Source organism: Mytilus trossulus, chromosome 4, assembly GCF_036588685.1.
Source record: "Mytilus trossulus isolate FHL-02 chromosome 4, PNRI_Mtr1.1.1.hap1, whole genome shotgun sequence".
In the NCBI taxonomy this organism is placed as follows: domain Eukaryota; kingdom Metazoa; phylum Mollusca; class Bivalvia; order Mytilida; family Mytilidae; genus Mytilus; species Mytilus trossulus.
In genome coordinates, this window is record NC_086376.1 from 93,755,373 (window position 1) to 93,775,649 (window position 20,277).

Genomic DNA, 20,277 nt, shown 5'->3' on the forward strand with positions numbered 1-20,277 from the left:
AACAACTATAGGTCACCGTACTGACTTCATCAATGAGCAAAACGGGCCAAAACTTATACCGCATAGTTAGCTATAAAAGGTCCCAAAATGAAGGATAATGAATGAGTTCAGTTTTTTTTTCAAAGCAGTAATTAAAAGCATGATATGAAAATGATAAATAAAGTAATTCAAAAAGCGATTTCCGAAACGGGACGTTGTATACTCTTTATTATCAAAGGTTTTTATGGTTTTAAGTGAAACCAAAAGAATACTCTCTTGTAGAAAGGGAGAAAAGTGTATTTAAAAGAAATAAAAATAAAACCATGCAATCGTTCAAAGATTTGTCAAGAATAACTTACAGAAGAAACATATTTCGCCGGTTTGAGTTAATTTATTTCAAGAATTAATTTATATAAACACTTCTCTGTTCCAAATAAGCTGTCATCGTAGAACATTCAAATACACATTGGGAATCAATACAAATCTCCCTTAATTTAACCAAAATTATACCAAATCGCCCCACTTTTCAACGTACTCGCCCCACTTATTTATATTTAATAAGTGTGCTTGAATGAATTCTTTTTTCGTTCATCGGGCAGTAAGCAGACCTTTTACACTGAACCTTTTTCATAATAAGTGCATATGCCAGTTGACAGGACTAAAATTATATATCAAGATTTTACCCTTTTCAAAAGTGAGGGTGGTAATGCCCTTTTCCCTAAGGCCTCAAATGGTCATTTTCAGCTATTATTAGTGTCAAATTGATTAAAATTTTACTGGGATTCTTCAAAATATCCTTCTTCTGGGTCCAGGGTTGGCAAAAACTCGGGTTTTATGAGTATTGCCCAGCCTAGTCATGCTAGTGGGAAATATTTTTTTAAAAATAAAATATAACTCCTATTTAGAATGAACAGAGACATATATACATATACACATATGTGTATTACACATATGTGTATATATGTCTCTGGAATGAACAATAGCATGTTAGAAAAATTACACTAAATAGTAAGATATTATTCATATTAGATTGCAGATTTGTTTATATAACAATAATCAGCCCTTTAAATAGGGCTCTTCACGGTTAGTTCGGCCATATTGGAAAGGGGGCAGATTTTCATAATGGAGGTTAAAATGGTGTGAAAAATGCGAGAAAATATCATTAATACGAGCTGTTGTTGGAAACACACATAGGATTTCCCATACTTTCATACTATTTCCACCTCTTTCAAAAAAATCTGCCCCCTATCCAATATGGTCGAACTAACCGTGGAGAGCCCTATTCCAATACACCAAGACTTTACTATTTTGTGTTAAAATAAGCTTAAAAAATCATATCGCCCAGCAATGCCCAGTATTCCCCATTTCTGGGAGTATTGCCCAGCCCGGGAAAACCCAGGCGGGAAATACTTTGCCAACCCTGCATGGATCGTTAGATGTCTCAAATAATTATCGTCATCGTTAGTTTTGGAAAAAAATAGAGTGATTTGTCAAATTCAGCTGATTTTTTTATTGTCTAAAAGAAAGTGTACATTTTATTGTCATGCACCAGCACTTAAAACTACCATTAACGTCATTTGACAATTTTTTTTTACCGTTATATATATGTCATACAGGTACATTGTACCCCAACTATTACCCTCATAAGTGGGGCAGGTTGGCAGAATTTAAAGGGGTTTTACCCTTTTTCAGAAGTGGAGCATGTTAGTAAAAAAAAAAGGGGGGGGGCAATTTTGCAGAGGGACAAGTTGTCATAAATTCACCTTTTTGCTATTCACACAGCAATCACTTCATCTGTAACAGAAGAGGCTGATTCTATTAAAGAGTATTGCAAGATTATGGAAGCAGCCTTCTTTGAGCATGTTGAGCATGTAAATCATACTTAACATTCAATGTATGTAAAATGTTTGTTTGAATGGTTGGCATGAAGAAAGGCAACACCAAAGAGGCCTTGTAAAATCCTAAGTTGAAGAAAGGCAACACCAAAGAGGCATTGTAAAATCCTAAGTTGAAGAAAGGCAACACCAAAGAGGCATTGTAAAATCCTAAGTTGAAGAAAGGCAACACCAAAGAGGCATTGTCAAATCTTAAGTTGAAGAAAGGCAACACCAAAGAGGCTTTGTAAAATCCTAAGTTGAAGAAAGGCAACACCAAAGAGGCATTGTAAAATCCTAAGTTGAAGAAAGGCAACACCAACAGTCAGGGATATAACTCTATAGGGTTATTACAGGAAAATAACAAACATGTGTTATTGTGGACTGAAAAATCAAAGAACTGTGATAACAAATGTATGTTACATGTTTCAAAGGGACAATATACATCATAAGTTTAGTTAAAATTTATACAAGTTCTATTAATATTACTATTGTCTTTATGTATACTTAACTATTGAAAGATGTAGCAGTTCATAGTATTCCAATTTTCAATAGTACACCTATATGTTATTACAGAAAAAATATGCCTGTAATAACTAAAGGGTGTTATCACAGCTTCTCTATATCACTTCAAAGCATTTGCTCAGACATAAATCATGCTTAATTACAATGTTTTTAGATTTATTGTAAAAAAATAATGACCAGAGCATGTAATGAGGTTCTGCGCAAGTTTCTCAGTAATTCCCAAGTGTCTTACATAATAAGTTTCATTTCTTTAATAACTAAGCCTTGTTATCACAGCTAAGTTAATTCCTTAATAGCCTTGTCTCATTGATTAACCATGGATAATCAAAAATGTATTAATTCAATTTAAAAATAAATTATCAAGGCTATGCATTTAGTTTCTGCGCAAAGTCTCAATTGTTCCCTAGAGTACACTATAGTTTAACTAATTTTACAAATAACAAACATATGTTATTACAGATTTAAAAAATTTAAGGAAAAGTATCTGTAATAACACACACTAGTTATTTTCTGTAATAACCCTATAGAGTTATAGCTCTGACTGACCAAAGAGGCATTGTCAAATCTTAAGTTGAAGAAAGGCAACACCAAAGAGGCATTGTAAAATCCTAAGTCGAAGAAAGGCAACACCAAAGAGGCTTTGTAAAATCCTAAGTTGAAGAAAGGCAACACCAAAGAGGCATTGTAAAATCCTAAGTTGAAGAAAGGCAACACCAAAGAGGCATTGTAAAATCCTAAGTTGAAGAAAGGCAACACCAAAGAGGCATTGTAAAATCCTAAGTCGAAGAAAGGCAACACCAAAGAGGCATTGTAAAATCCTAAGTTGAAGAAAGGCAACACCAAAGAGGCATTGTAAAATCCTAAGTTGAAGAAAGGCAACACCAAAGAGGCATTGTAAAATCCTAAGTTGAAGAAAGGCAACACCAAAGAGGCATTGTAAAATCCTAAGTTGAAGAAAAGCAACACCAAAGAGGCATTGTAAAATCCTAAGTTGAAGAAAGGCAACACCAAAGAGGCTTTGTAAAATCCTAAGTCGAAGAAAGTCAACACCAAAGAGGCATTGTAAAATCCTAAGTCGAAGAAAGTCAACACCAAAGAGGCATTGTAAAATCCTAAGTTGAAAAAAGGCAACACCAAAGAGGCATTGTAAAATCCTAAGTCGAAGAAAGGCAACACCAAAGAGGCTTTGTAAAATCCTAAATTGAAGAAAGGCAACACCAAAGAGGCATTGTAAAATCCTAAGTTGAAGAAAGGCAACACCAAAGAGGCATTGTAAAATCCTAAGTTGAAGAAAGGCAACACCAAAGAGGCATTGTAAAATCCTAAGTCGAAGAAAGGCAACACCAAAGAGGCATTGTCAAATCCTAAGTTGAAGAAAGGCAACACCAAAGAGGCATTGTAAAATCCTAAGTTGAAGAAAGGCAACACCAAAGAGGCATTGTAAAATCCTAAGTTGAAGAAAGGCAACACCAAAGAGGCATTGTAAAATCCTAAGTTGAAGAAAAGCAACACCAAAGAGGCATTGTAAAATCCTAAGTTGAAGAAAGGCAACACCAAAGAGGCTTTGTAAAATCCTAAGTCGAAGAAAGTCAACACCAAAGAGGCATTGTAAAATCCTAAGTCGAAGAAAGTCAACACCAAAGAGGCATTGTAAAATCCTAAGTCGAAGAAAGTCAACACCAAAGAGGCATTGTAAAATCCTAAGTTGAAAAAAGGCAACACCAAAGAGGCATTGTAAAATCCCAAGTTGAAGAAAGGCAACACCAAAGAGGCATTGTAAAATCCTAAGTTGAAGAAAGGCAACACCAAAGAGGCTTTGTAAAATCCTAAGTCGAAGAAAGGCAACACCAAAGAGGCATTGTAAAATCCTAAGTTGAAGAAAGGCAACACCAAAGAGGCATTGTAAAATCCTAAGTTGAAGAAAGGCAACACCAAAAAAGCATTGTAAAATCCTAAGTTGAAGAAAGGCAACACCAAAGAGGCATTGTAAAATCCTAAGTTGAAGAAAGGCAACACCAAAGAGGCATTGTAAAATCCTAAGTTGAAGAAAGGCAACACCAAAGAGGCATTGTAAAATCCTAAGTTGAAGAAAAGCAACACCAAAGAGGCATTGTAAAATCCTAAGTTGAAGAAAGGCAACACCAAAGAGGCATTGTAAAATCCTAAGTTGAAGAAAGGCAACACCAAAGAGGCATTGTAAAATCCTAAGTTGAAGAAAGGCAACACCAAAGAGGCATTGTAAAATCCTAAGTTGAAGAAAAGCAACACCAAAGAGGCATTGTAAAATCCTAAGTTGAAGAAAGGCAACACCAAAGAGGCATTGTAAAATCCCAAGTTGAAGAAAGGCAACACCAAAGAGGCATTGTAAAATCCTAAGTTGAAGAAAGGCAACACCAAAGAGGCATTGTAAAATCCTAAGTTGAAGAAAGGCAACATCAAAGAGGCATTGTAAAATCCTAAGTTGAAGAAAAGCAACACCAAAGACTTACTTAAAAAAACAGTTCACAAAACACTACTTAAAAACCAAAGATTAAGCACTATGAATCCCAGAAAATTAATGGATGATATCAGTTAAATTAAGTAATAATTTGAGGAGCAAAGGTCAAATTTATATTGACAGGTTTTAAAAAATATTTTTCTACAATATTGTAAGATACTTATTATTTGTGTTACATTTCAGGTTTTACTGTTCTCATCCACAAGACACACTTGGACCTCCAGGAAGATTGAAGAGATATTTAGTTAACAAGTTTGTAAAGACAATTGAAAAATGTGAAAAATTTGTAGAAACTAACAATCCTGCAGCATTTAAATTTTACAAGACTTTTAAAGTTGGTAAGTTTATAATAATTTGAAGATTCACATATTAAGATGAATTAAAAGCAAACATTTTCAATGTACATTCTTAATATTAAATTCTGCTGTGTTTTCTGTTGCTTAGAGGATAAAAATGTAAAGATTATTAGGTTTTCTGCACATTGATTACAGTAAATTCAGAAATTAATGCGAGGGTTTTATTATTGCGAAAATTGCGACAGAGTTGAAACGCAAAAAAAATAAACGCGCATTTTGAAATATTTTATTTGAATTTAACAGGAATTTTCTCAAAATCGTAAAAATTAAAATCGCATTTAAGTCTAAAATGACACAATCGCAATATTAAATGCACGCAATAATTTCTGAATTTACAGTATCATTAAATATCAGCCACATGAGACAATGCAAACCTTCTTGTTGAGTTGGTATAGAAAATGACCTCGCCTCAGATTCACATTATTTGAAGTAACCAATATTACATTTACAAAGTAAAATATTTATATACAGATAAATAATTTCATGCTTGCTGAAAGTAAACTTGATAACTTCTTCTAACATAGTGTGAAGCCACTGATAAGTTCTAGCTCATGTCCTATAGCAGATTCTTACTTAAAAAATTCAAGAGTTATCTTTCTTGGGTTTTTTTTGCCTGCTGACACAAGAATCCAGTGGGAGCCATTGCTATCATGCATCACTTGCAATTTATGGTCTATTGTCTTGACAGAAATTCTAAAAATCAACAATAACAATAACATGGTAATTCAGGCCATGCATGATGATGATCTGCATAATCAATAAGCTTCAAGGAAATGCATTGAAAACAAAAACATAAATCCTTGGACAAATTCCTACTAAACCTTTTTTGAAAATTATACATTTGTGATCACCTTGAAATGTTGCTGATGTATAGAATCAATGTATTTTTCATATTTATCTGTGTTTCTTTTTTTAGGATTTAATGATTTATTAGGGGATACGAAGACATATTATCAAGTTAGTAAAGATATTTGGTATAACAACAGGGAACTACATACATTTTCCCGTAAAGAGCTTGTAATTTATCAACAGGTAAGGTTTTTTTTAAATTTTTGTATCTTTTTAGTCTGCACTAGCCTGTTTCTTATCTTAACTTTTCGTATCAATGTACACAATGTAAGACCAGTAAGAAAAAATGAATGTACAAATGTTAGACACGTACATGGTTAAGTTTCTTTATCGCACCACGGGTAACTTATCACGTTGTGATTTGTTCAAAGACGTCACATGGTGACCCCCTATGAAACCGTTGGGGGTTCATGACGTGTTAATGGTGACGTCATCTATTGATCTTGTTGTGTTTCATTGGTTATTTTTCAACATAACGCAGCAGAAAAGTCCAGGGTGCGATAAATTTGTTATACGGTTAACTACTAACCCCCTAAGGATCTCATCCCCTATGGATTTTACTAACCCTCTATGGATCCATAGGGGGTCAGTAGCGAACCGTATAACTTATAATATGAGTTTTGTTGAAGGCTGTACAGTGATCTATTGTTGCTAACATCCATTTGGTCTAGTATAGTATTCCTGAAAATTAGACAATAAACACAGTTTGATCTATTGCATAGATGATTCCTACATGTAGCAGAGGTTAAACAATACCCCATAATAATGCCCCTATAAATAATGTTCTCTAATTTTAGTTTAAAATTGCAAAAAAAAACCCAACTAATGCTTATTACTACAAAACACAGGTCAAGTTTGAATTTTGGTAGTGTTACATTTACCATTATAGAGTTATGCCCCTTTACAAATAGAAAAATTGCTGAATGTTTAATTTGTTTCTGTTTTCCAACTTAAGTTTGCCTAATTCAAATGTTATAAAGTTATATACAAAACCCTGTATTTGTACAAATTTGGGTACTGCCATTTTACAGTTCTTGAGTCATGCCCCTTTATAATGTTATATGAAAGTGTGGCTTCATCTGTGTCTCATGGACACATTTCCCATTTATTTTTTCTCTAATTTAAAGAATTATTTTTGACAGTTATGTTACATCCAATATAAGACTTGATTTTATATAACAGTTTGTTCTATATCAAAGGTCTTGGATGAAAAAAAAATAACAGTATTCAGATGTGCAAATAGTTTATTATTTTTGTAGATGCCAAGTGAGATGATAAAAGCAGCCCCTATGCTATTAGTAGCAATGATGCCTGGTGCGTTTGTTATCTTTCCAACCATATTACCTGTGGCGTAAGTAATGATTATGATTGCTTTATGATTTTATAAATGGGTTTTGATTATATTATTATGTTATTATGGTTAAAAGTTAGTAAGTCTTTTAAGTTTGTTTTCTATGAAGTTGTGATTACATCAATTTAAAACTAATAAACACTGAACATGGTATGATGTCCATTGATCAAGTCCTTGGCTATGTTAACTAGAAAAACATATTTTTATCCCCCTTATGACATGTACATTTGTATTAGATATACAGGAATGAAAATATGTTTTTATGAACAACAGGTAAAATTAGTTTAAAAAAACCAACTGTCATATTAAACTTCTTTGTCACATATATTCTACTCCTGACCTTTATAATGTATCACTTAGTGTCAGAAATTAATAACAGCCCTTGATCAGCTCTTGATATTAACTTTCCAGGTGACAAATGTTAACGAAGGGAATAAACTGTCTTGGTTCCTTTCAGCAGAAAGTGCTTGAAATAAAGGGACTTAATTCCTGATAGTGGTCAAATAAACTCTTCATAGATACCAGGATTAATGTTTTGTATTTGTGTCACACACATGTTTCATCTACAAAAGACTCGAGGGAGACTAATACCCTTTAAAAACATTTCACTCAATTTGTGGTTTTTTTTTCAGTTACCTTTATCCGAAATTATTATTGACAAGTCATTTCTGGACAGAAGAAATAAAAACAGAAGTATACAAACAAAGACATAAAGATAGAATAAAACATTTGCCAATAATTCTAGATCATATGGAAATAGCATGTAGACATATACCTCATACAGATTATAAACTTAAAATGGAGCAAATATTTCAGAAAGTAAGTACATCTAATAGTATAAATCAAATACCTATGACAGTATCTTATGCATGATATAAGTAAAAATATATCAAATATAACAAAATGTAAGTATCTCATACATTAGGAAAAATGAACTTCGATTGAATAGTAGAAACACTTACTTATATTCATATCACCGCATATTTTTTAACAACATGATAATATTTATTTCAAATATTGGCTTGTTACAATATCCTTCAGGAGTCCATGCTCCTCCTGATGTTCCCTGTTATAATCCACTAATCATCCAGGGTAGTGATTAGTTGTAAAATACATATAATACATTTTGTACATCAAATGTATATTAAATAATATCACCTACTGTGAATTCATTTATTTTCGTGGGTCCAAATTTTCGTGGATTGATGAAAACTTGCATGTTTGTGGATATTTAAATTCGTTGATTTGACATGTTTTGCATACATTCCTTTAGAAAATGTGTATTTCGTCAGACAATTAAATTTGTTGTTCCCCTGTACCAACGAAATCCACGAAAATTGGTATTCAATGAATAATAATGAATCCACAGTAATATGACTATTCATATGTTTTCTAATAGTTGCTAAAACATTACTTTTTATTTTCAAACATACTCTTCTATTGACAAGATTGAACTCATTGAGTATAATTGAGAAAATATTGTCATTCTTTGTCTTTTGATTAGATATGTAGTAGGCATGTAGTAGGCTTTGTAAATTGAAAACCCACAACTGAATTTTATTGCATGCAAACAGATTCAAGAAATAGTTTGAAAACAATTTAAGTATATGATTAACAATATTTTAGGTCAAAATAAAACAAAATAACTTAGGTTAGGGTTTTTCTACTAACCCCTTTGTTATACCTCTTAATGCCTCCTACCTGAAGACTATATTGGCACTTTTTAAAAGTATCTTCATAATTTGTCTCTGTACCATTGTACTTTTGTTTATGAGAATAAAGATACATATAAAATTTACAGGTTTCCAAAAATGATCAATGTATTGATATTGACCAATATATAAAAAATATTTACTATCAAAAATTAAACTTCAAAATTACTGAACTCAGGAAAATTTAAAACAGAAAAATCCTAATCAAATTGCAAAATCAAGGCTCAAATGAATGGACACAAATATCATATTCCTGACTTGGTATTGGCATTTTCTTATGAAGAAAATGGAGGATTAAACCCAGCGTTTTTTTATAAAGAGGAAACCCGTAACACACAGGCACTTTAGTAATGATATGATATTGTGTTATATATAGTTTCAAAATTATTGCCTTGTATCCCTGAAAGTTAAAAACTTTTTAGAACCTTGCTTTTTACATTTTCAGCTAGAAAATTCCTTGCATCCTACAGTTGAAGAAATATTAGAAGTAAAGCCAGTATTTGAGACTTATAACTTTAAGGCAGAGAAATTATCATTTGCCTTTTCTGTAAGTTCATAAAACATTAAGTACACAGTATTCATTATGCAAGAATGGTGCATAGATATAAAAAGAACTGTCAGTGGCATGAAGAACCACTGATGGGTCTTATTTCTGAAAAAAAGGGATGTCTTTCTTCAGGAACTATGTTAGGAATTTAAGTATATAGCAGTTTCATACTTTTAGCAATGATATAGCTAATAACTATTTTCTTTCATGATAATTATTGTGCTTTGAATTAGAGGTCAAACATGGGATGAATATACTATCTAGGGTTTAAAAGTTAATAGGTTTCAGGAACTGAAAAAAACCTGAATTCGTTACATGAAAGTAACATTTGTCAAGAACATGGAAATATATCAATGAATGATATCATACCTGTGTTTTTAACTGGATTTTTGTGTCAAAAATGTTGGTTATTGATTTGGAGATGTACAGCAAGCCCTGTCAGTTGGTTTTGTGGGCAGGCGCCAGCCAAATGTTGTGCATGCATTTACTCATCAACCCTTCAATCCAAAGCTTTTAAAATTTTGATATGTTGTTACTGACACCAAAATAATGATGATTTTGACTTTTACCGTTCGGGAGTAATATGGTTCTTGAAAGATTGAAAAATGGCGTTTCCAGTCGTGTCCCTGCATTTACTCATTAAGTGTTAACCCAAGTTATTAAAATTTTTATATGTTCCTGATGACAGAATGGAGGTCAAGTTTGATAATGATGACTTTTACCTTTTAGGAGTTATGGTTTTTGAAAGATTAAAAAATAGTGTTTCCAGTCTTGTCCATGTTTTTAATCATGAACCGTTCAACCTACGCTTTTGAAATTTAAATATGTTGTTACTGATGACAATATTGAGGTCAATTTCAATAATGGCGATTTTCACTTTTTCTGTTCAGGAGTTATGTTTCTGGAAAGATTGAAAAATTGTGTTTCCAGTCATATTGTTGCATTTACTCATAAACCATTCAAAGCTTTTCAAATTTTGATATGTTGCTACTGATGGGAAAATGGAGGCAAAATTTGATATTGACGACTTTTACTTTCAATGTTCAGCAGTAAGGGTTCTTGTGATATTGAAAAATGGCAGGACAAAATAAATGTTATTAAATCCCGTTTGCTGTTGCTCTGACAGCCTCTTGTTTTGAAGTGTTGTGTCCTCTCTACTTATTCAATTAGGATTTTTATATTAGAAAATGTCAGTAATCTTATAAGTGTATCTTTGAACGGATTTTATCAAATTTGTATTTGGATTCAAGAAATTTATACTGATTTTATAACAAATATACCAATCAGGGTGTCTTGACATTACATAGTCTATTTAACATGTTTAATATTTTGACAAAGTCTTTTGTATTTATATTTGTCATAACAAACAATCTCCTTACTTGTCTAAGCATAGTAACATTTATAGACAGGGAAAAAGAATACAAAGTTTCCATCACAGATCTGTAAATTCACAGCAGGCCTTTTTATGTTTTTGTAGAAACGTTGATTTAGTATGCTTCACAGATCTGTACATTCACAGCAGGCCTTTTTATGTTGTTAACATTGTGTAGAAACCCTGATTTAGTTTGCTTGGCTGAACATACCAAATACTATAAAAAAATAATATTACAACAATAACAGTAATCTTTGATAATCTATCCACTGTCTCTTGAATATGTATTTGTCATAACAAAATTTGTTTCATTACAATTTTATCTTGAATGCTTTAATTCTATTTTTGGAAAATTGTAATTGAACTTTTTTTTATACATTTTCAGAGACATCTTGCCAAAACATTTGGTTTTTCATTACGTAGATCAAAGTTAGTACAGGAAGGACTGTTATTACTGCATACAGACCGAGCTATTGTCAGGGAGGGTTTTAACTCTATGACTGAGGAGGACATCAACATGGTAAGTAGTTATATATAGTAAGATTAAATAGTGAGTAAAACTTATTATGTTGACATGTGGTTATCTAATGGCTTGAATTGTTCACTACAAAGTAATTTCAAACTCAAATACTTTACACTTTAAATATTTATTGAACACAGATGTAAGAGAAATTGTACATGGTTCATAATAAGACTGGTTTATCCATGACCATGATGACTCATTGAATAGGAATCTTTATTAGAGTTCAAATTAGCAATTTTATTTGATGAAGCACATAGAAGCTTCATGGCAAAAGCTACAAAATTTTTGCTCTTATAATCCTTTTGATTTTTTTAAGAAGGTCCCCACAAATCAGCAAATAAAAGGAATGTTGCACAGGTATAAAAAAAGATAGTATTTTGAACAGATATATCATGTTAAGGAGGGGTATTGAGAATGAATTTCCCTCACCTTACTGCTCGTGAAATTTAACATTCTCTCGACTGGTATTTTTCGCAAATACCCCTCAATAACATGATATATCTGTTTAATTACACCGAATGTTAATGTACTAAAACGCATTGATGATCGTGACGTTACAAGTGTCCAGTCGGATAGAGTATTTTTTGGCAAATACCACGGCAGAGAGGATAAAAGAGGCATATCCTTTTAGCAAATACCCCGGCGGCATTAAAAATGAACAATATTCATTTGATAACAGTAAATTGGTGAAAAATACACTGGCTATTAACCAATCAAAACCCCGGATTCTTACATAAGGTGTAATTAATGTTGAAATAATATCTATTTCTGATTATGTGATTGACATCTTCAGTCAAGAACAGAATGTAGCAGGTGAAATAGTCAACCATTAATGATAGCTAAAGTAATTAAGGCCACTGCATTTAGCTCTCAGCAATCCAAAAGTGTGTTTTTTTCTATTGCAGTCATGTCTAAGTAGGGGATTAAATCCCTATGGAATAAAGAGAGATGAAAAAGAAAATTATTTAGAATCTTGGACTCAGATCAGTAAAGAAGTAGATGGTATGTTGTAAAAATAGAGCACATATTGTGGATTCATTATTATTTAAGGGATACCAAATTTTGTGGATTTTTTTGTTAGGTGGTGCACCATGAAATTAAATGTTTAACAAATATCAGATATCCTTAGACCAGCAAAACTACAAAATTTAATATCCACAAAAATGCAAGTTTTCCTTAACCCATGACAATTGGTACCTATGAAAATTAATGAGTCCACAATATTGCAAGAATTGAAAACTATATAAGTGCAGTTAAGGTTATATTCTCAAATTACTTATAGAAGAATGATTTTTTTACCTGTCAATGCTTTTAAACATATGTTTGGGAAGGGGCTCCATTTGGGTACCCTGCTAAGTCACAAGGTAATGTTTAAACAGTGCCAGAAGTCACCAAGTGTCTTAAAGCTTATTGACAAGTCTATGTTTACCAACACATTAAAGGTCACAGTTTCTCTAAAATAAAACATCAGGCCACAAGGGTGCAGATAAAATTTGATCCTGATGGAACCTCATTTATATTGACTTAAGTTTTTTAACTTACTTGGCATTAGCAAGTACATTTGAAATTCTTAAAGGTCAGAAGCAAAAATGTTTGAGTCAGAAACAGATGCATTATTGTTATACACTAGTTATATACTAGTAAACTTAATAAAAATACAGCGAAATTTTCTAACTTTTTGTAGCATTTGAAATTCTGATTTAATACACAACTATACGACTATAGATAGAAACAACACATTGTATAAAAAGTAAACTATTATAGGTCAAAGTATGGCTTTCAACACAAAGCCTTGGCTCACACCGAACAGCAAGCTTTAAAAGGCCCCAAAATGACTAGTTTTTAACAATTCAAACATAAAATACAACAGTCTAATCTATATTAAAAACCCAAGAAACACTTACGAAGCACATCAATAAATGACAACTACTGAACAACAGGTTCCTGGACAACAGTAGTTGTGAAAGGGAGTACCATAAAGTACCAAAATATCAAATAATCAGATAATAGTATATCAAATTGTACATTTTTAATACATGACCTTTATTTGTGAAATATTGAAAACAGGCAGCTTATAAATTTATGACAATGTTTGAGCTTTTGATTTTGCCATTTGATAAGGACCTCTGTTTTGAATTTTCCTTTATAATTTTAATAGTTTTGTTATTTAACTTTTTATGTATCTTTCAGAACACAGTATGTCCTTGTTATTACACGGACCAGTATTATTAGCTTTAAATCATCCATCTAATAGACATATACTTGGCGGTCAAAAATTCAGATGGAGGCGGAAAAAGAAAAAAGAAGTAGTTTGAATCCAAACATCTAAGTACAAGACCACACGACACGTAAAAAGACCTGCTGTGACTGAAGAGATCTATGATGATGGAAGCTGTCTTATTTTGTTCTTTGTCTTTAAACATTTACATACTAAGACAACTCAGATCATGGTTATGACAAATACATATTTAAGAGACAGTGGCTAGATTTTCAAGGATTACTGTTATTGCTGTGATATTATTTTACTGTTGCATTTGGTATGTTCAGTAAAGTAAAGTAAATCAGTGTTTCTACATGATGTTAACAACATAAAAAGGCCTGCTGTGACTTTACAGATCATATTCTTTTTCCCTGTCTTTCAATGTTACTATGCTTAGACGAGTAAGGAGATTGTTTGTTATGACAAATATAAATGCAAAAGACTTTATATTGAATTTGGTATGTCCAGTCAACCAAACAAAAAACATTTTTTGTATAAAATGTTGTTTTTATTTGTGAATCAGAAAAAAGGCATTATTTGTGAAGCAGTGAGTGATAAAGAAAAACATACAAAATAGCATCCATAGTTTAAAGATATTGAAATTACCATTTTAGGGACATTTTGGAGTATTGCAGGGACTTACTAACAGTTCTGCTTTAAAAGTTGATGGACAAATTAAAAAATCATTATCATAAAGTGGTTGGTTTACTTTTAAAACAACTTTATTGTTAATCCCAGATGGCCACTGTAAATATATTTATAAGATGCAATTGAACTTACTATTAACAAATCATAATTTAAATTTTATTCTATATTCATTTTCTAGCCAGTTGATAAAGGCTGAGCTCAAATAATTGCCAAATGTGCAGATGAATAATGAAATATTTGTTTCCTTAAGATATCTGAATGTGTTGCGTTTTTTTGTTGACTCAAAGATTCAGAATTTAAATATATTTTTTTCTGCTTTAATGACAAAATCTTTTATGTTTTTGATTTTGAAACAAGCCTGATTTTATGTCATAATATTGATTATTATTTTGTTTTCATTAATGTATTTTAGTATCCTTATTTGTTTATTCTAATTCCATTAAGCATATTTTATTTATGGTAAAAATGAATGTTGAGTTTTTAAACATATATAAAATCAGACATAATAATAAATATGTTACAATCACAATTTCTCTGATATATGAACATTTTTATATAGAAATAAGAAGATGTAGTATAAGTGCCAATGAGACAACTTCCATCCAAGTCACAATGTGTAAATAGTAAAAGATTAAAGGTCAAAGTACGGCCTTCAAAAATATCTAAAATAAATAGCCAAATTCATCTAAAGCCAACTTTGCCTGAGGGAGTTGAAACCTTAGTTTTATAATAATTTCAAAATTTATAAACAGACAATTTAGTAAAGTTTGTTAAATCATGTCAGTACCTAAGCACTGACTACTGAGCTGATGATACCCTCGGGAACTGATAGTCCACCAGCAGAGGTATCTACACAATGAAGAAAAAAAGGGAAAACAGCACGTTCGATAATTATTGCGTCTGAAGCGCTTTTCTGGATTTACCTTCATCAGGAACGCTCAAAGCCAAACATTGAACCACATCTAATAAACCTGGGATGGAAATTGGGGATATGTTAATAAGACAACAACTCGACCAAAGAGGAGACAACAGACAAAGGCCACCATAAGTCTTCAACGCAACAAGAAAATCTGCATCCAGAGGTGGTCCTTAACTGGCCCCTAAATAAAATTGTGTACTAGTTCAGTAAACATGGACATAACACTAATCTCTAAAACATAAAAATGAATTAAAATTGAAAAACATATAAGACTAACAAAGACCTATTGAAAATGTAAATTTAGTATTCTCGCCCATTACTTTTAATCAAACAAGTTTTGTAGCTAAAAACAATTCAGGCAACTTTATAGATCAGAAGACTTTGTTTATCATTCTAGCCTAGTATCTTGAACACTTTAATATAACCTATAGTATTAATATCGAAATTTGAGATAGCAAAAAAAATCAGAAAGACAAAACCTTCGAATAGGTTAATTCTCTTTTGAAGGAGTTATTACCTTTAAAATTTTTTGGTTTATTGCCTTTTTTTTAATGTGATCTACGGAATTTGACTTATGAGTAACATTACAGATTCCAAATTGTGCAGCAGGATTGGCTTACCCCTTCCAGAGTCCTGTTCTTGTAATCTCAACTCCTCTGATACCAGACAACAGAATTTCACGAAACTTTATAGATAATAAGGACATACTATGTAGATGTTAATATCGACAGGAACTTATGATTATTTTTTTCTTCTATGAGTTATATATGCCCTTTGAACATTAGAACAGTGGCCTTAATATGCTACTGCAACCGCTTGTAATCGCATCTCCTCTGAAACTTCACAACAGAAGTCCATGAAACTTTGTAGTTAATGAGGACATCAAAGGTTAATGTGCATATTCACAAGAACTCTTTTATCAGTTGTCTTTTGTAGAGTTATGAGTCTTAGAACTTAGGAATCTGTTGAGATTTTGTTTGTAAAGTGACAAAGTTGTGGGGTATGTGAGTGTGCTAAATATATCCTTCAACTGTTGTTCGCTAAGAGTAACGGAATCTTAATTTTACCTGATGTGCAGGTGCATGATCTCTGTATGAGATGTATCAAAAATCCACTCAAAAGTTGAAGACGTTGAAATTGCAAATATTGAATAAATAATACAGTGTGTTAAAATAGGTAGAAAGCATTCGATATATGTGGCATCGATAGAGTTACCCTTTCACCTATATGCGGTGTAAAGATATGTAGAAATGGAATTCACTAAAGATACCAGGCTTATAAAAAGTAAAATTACAAAAATACTGAACTTACAGGAAAATCAATTCGGAAAGTCCATTGTCACATGGCAAAATCTAATAACAAAACGCATCAAAAACGAATGGACAAGAACTATCTTGGTACAGGCATTTTCAAATGTAGAAAATGGTGGATTAAACCTGGTTTTATAGCGCTAACCCTCTCAATTTAATAACAGTCTCATGAAATTCCGTTATATTTACATTAATGCGTTAAATAAACAGACACAATAAAAAAGATAGTCAAAATATGGGTACATCAGTCATCATCGTATAACAATTTTAAAAGGAACAATTTAACACTACAGAACACAAAAACATCTACTATTTACACACACATTCATTGATTTGAGTGTCTGACGTCAGATTTTATACGTCACATAGATTTGTCCTTCAATGTGCATACAAACAATTTTAAAATTTACATAGGCAATGTTAGCATACAGGGTTAAAAAATCAAAAGTGTGTAAGAATAAATTTCAGAAATAGACCGAGATATAAACTAGTCAAAAAGTTATAAATACAATTTATAAGAATCCACAAATAGTTAATTCCACGACGCGATTGAATGATTTTGATAATTTGATCACAATAGAATCGATCTTGAAAAAATGTTGGAAGGTCAAGAATTTTGGAAGTTGAGGAGCAATTTTAGCTCTAAATTTTAAAACACATATGCCAAGCACGAATTGGTAGACAGAAGCATAGTGTTGTGAGCAATTCCAAATTTTAGAACAGAAAAATTTAGATGATATTGCATGATTTCTATTTGATAAGGTACAGTCCGTTTTGTATTTTCCTTTAAGTTACTAATTCATGTTATTAAACTTTTTTTCTGGGCTGGTAATACAAGTTACCAGGCTTATCCCTAATTCATATATTTGGTTTTGATGTTATATTTGTTATTCTCGTGGTGTTTTGTCTGTTGCTTGGTCCGTTTCGGTGTTGTGTCGTTGTTCTCCTCTTATATTTAATGCGTTTCCCTCGGTTTTAGTTTGTTACCCCGATTTTGTTTTTTGTCCATGGATTTATGAGTTTTGAACAGCGGTATACTACTGTTGCCTTTATTTATCATTTGTTATACCAGACACACGTTTCGACAACACACCACTTGTCAGTGCGCGCGCGCATAAAACAAGATGAATGGAAAAATACAGAACATGAAAGCTAACCAAATATTCCTAAAAGATGGACCAAAAACGCTTAAACAATTTAGTTCTGCTGGTAGAAAAATCTCAGTGTTTCGAATATAATTTACTTTCAAAATCAGAATGTAAACTGTAAATATGGATTTCCATATTTGAACACCGGGTTTGAAATTCTATTGTGTTATATCTATTTTACGACCAGAGTATACATTCATGCTTTTCTTTCGAATAACGTCCTTTTACTTGCACCTTATTCTTTGAACATAGAACTTCTAAACATATGCAGCGTTTTTAAAAATAAATCATTGGGTTTTGATATGTTTTAAAAAACGTAGTAATCAAAAAAGTAAATTTCGAATGATTTTATTCACTTTAACATTTACATAGACACAGACCGTAACATAATAAACATACATAAATAAAGATTTTTCTATAACAGTTTATCTTCGTTTAGCTGAAAAGAATTATTTAAATTTTCACCCTTGATCTTATTTCCTTTTTACGCATTTAAATTCAAAGATAAATTTGCATTTCCAAATGACTTAAGCAATTTAAATGTCATATTTACAAATACCTGATGTACAGTTCGTTTACCCGTAAACATTCTAAACAATACACTCAATGATCACATAGATAGAGATATTATACATTTGATATCGAAAATGTAAGTATTTTAAGATTTTGATGTTATATTATATTATACTGAACGCACGACGTTGACAATATATTTTCATATTTCTTGTCAATCAACTGTTTGATGCAATACGCTGACCCCTAATTCAGTTGATCGTCAAAGGAGAGAACAGTATGTAAAACATAGCTTTCACGTGTATAGCAGACGACGCATTTGTCTCGCTCCTTTAGCATGTTTTGAGGTTCAAGCGATTTTTATGTTTCCTTGATTTGTTTCTTTCTAATCGATCTACGAGATTTGAACACTGTGAACCACTTTATTCTTAAAATATATCTATAAGTTTAAGCGCTTTATAGGCTCACCCTAATTTTCAATCAAGCCAGGTGACAATTTCGTTTGATGTGTTTTATCATTTGATTTTGACATTTGATTAGGAACTTTCCGTTCAGAATATCTGTGATTTTACTTTTTATTCTCAATTTCATCATTTATTAGAAAGGAATTAAACTAAGTAAATAACAAATGTATGCAATACTGTAAAATATCAAAATATATAGACACATAAAAAATTACTAAAATCAAAGGCGAATTCAAAACGGAAAGTCCCTAATCAAATGGCAAAATCAAATGATAAAACACATCAAACGAATGGTCAACAACTTTCACATTCCTGAATTGGTACAGGCATTTTTAAATATAGAAAATGGTGGATTGAACCTAATTTTCAATCAAATCAGGTGACAATTTATTCTCAATATCATTTTTTTTTACAGAGGAATGAAAATAAGTAAATAAACAAATTCATGCAATACTGTGAAATATCAAAATATAGAAACACATAAAAAAAAATACCAAACTCAAAAGAAAATTAGAAATAGAAAGTTCCAAATCAAATGGTACAAAAATAAGCTAAAACACGTCAAACTAATGGATCACAACTGTCATTCTTCTGACAAGGTACAAGGTATTTTTAAAGTAAAAAAAATGGTGGACTGGACCTTTTTTCATAGCTAGCTAAACCTCTGACTTGAATGGCAGTCGCATAAGATTCTATCATATTGACAACAATGTTTAAAAAAATATCCAGTCAAATTGTTATCAAAGGTACCAGGCGTATAATTTAATACGCCTGACGCGTAAGACTCACCAGTGACGCTCAGATAAAAATAGCATTAGCAAAACATGTATAAAGTTGAAAAGCATCGATTACCCAAAATTAAAAAACGTTGTGTCAAATACGGCTACGGAAATAAAAGTAGTCCACATAATGTTATGTTATGTTATAATATTTCTCACTATAAAAACATACAATTATGTCAACAAAGAAAACTCCTTTGAACGTATTTTGTATGAACTACATATTTGCTGGTTAATCAGTATATGTTACCTAGCAACTTAGCATTATCATTTATAAAGCATTCTTCCCTTCAGCTATGATGTAGTTTTGCCAAAAGGTATTTAGTCATTTCGTTTGTGTATGTGTTGTGTATTTATTAGTATATTATATTGTACCTCGTTTTATTGGAAATGGGTTGCACAAGCTTAGTATCTTCCCCAATCAAAGTAAATTTATATTTTACTTATATTGGTTACCCTGAAGTATGTTATGAATATATATGCACACATATAAAAAGCTCTTTATTAAATATTTTAATAACATTGGTAAAAAGTATCAAGAAGTAAATATTTAATTTTTTCAGGTCTCGAATGACTTTTGTGACTATTAAATTTACTATTGAATGTGATTGTTGATAATATGTATTAATAACTACAATAACCTCATTATTT

At 31.5% G+C, this 20,277-nt stretch overlaps 1 protein-coding gene across 2 annotated transcripts; it reads left to right on the forward strand.

Moving 5' to 3' along the window:
- Positions 1-256: 256 nt before the first annotated feature.
- LOC134716357 (LETM1 domain-containing protein 1-like) lies at positions 257-14,878 on the forward strand. 2 transcript variants are annotated; one of them, XM_063579316.1, is made up of 9 exons: positions 257-358; positions 5,059-5,213; positions 6,148-6,263; positions 7,340-7,431; positions 8,064-8,250; positions 9,589-9,690; positions 11,448-11,582; positions 12,491-12,587; positions 13,776-14,875. In XM_063579316.1, exons 1-9 carry the CDS (start codon positions 303-305, stop codon positions 13,898-13,900), a joined length of 1,065 nt encoding a protein of 354 aa, XP_063435386.1. In that variant the 5' UTR covers positions 257-302; the 3' UTR covers positions 13,901-14,875. The 2 variants fall into 2 exon arrangements, with proteins under 2 accessions (XP_063435386.1, XP_063435385.1); XM_063579315.1 differs by having other exon boundaries at positions 261-364; positions 13,776-14,878.
- Positions 14,879-20,277: the final 5,399 nt, after the last annotated feature.

Bases quoted from the DNA above. Each gene is read 5' to 3' on its own strand.
- LOC134716357 (XM_063579315.1), top strand. From the start codon at position 303: ATGCAATCGTTCAAAGATTTGTCAAGAATAACTTACAGAAGAAACATA. The intron at 6,264-7,339 runs GTAAGGTTTTTT...TTATTTTTGTAG, and splicing joins AGCTTGTAATTTATCAACAG to ATGCCAAGTGAGATGATAAA. The intron at 9,691-11,447 runs GTAAGTTCATAA...ATACATTTTCAG, and splicing joins AATTATCATTTGCCTTTTCT to AGACATCTTGCCAAAACATT.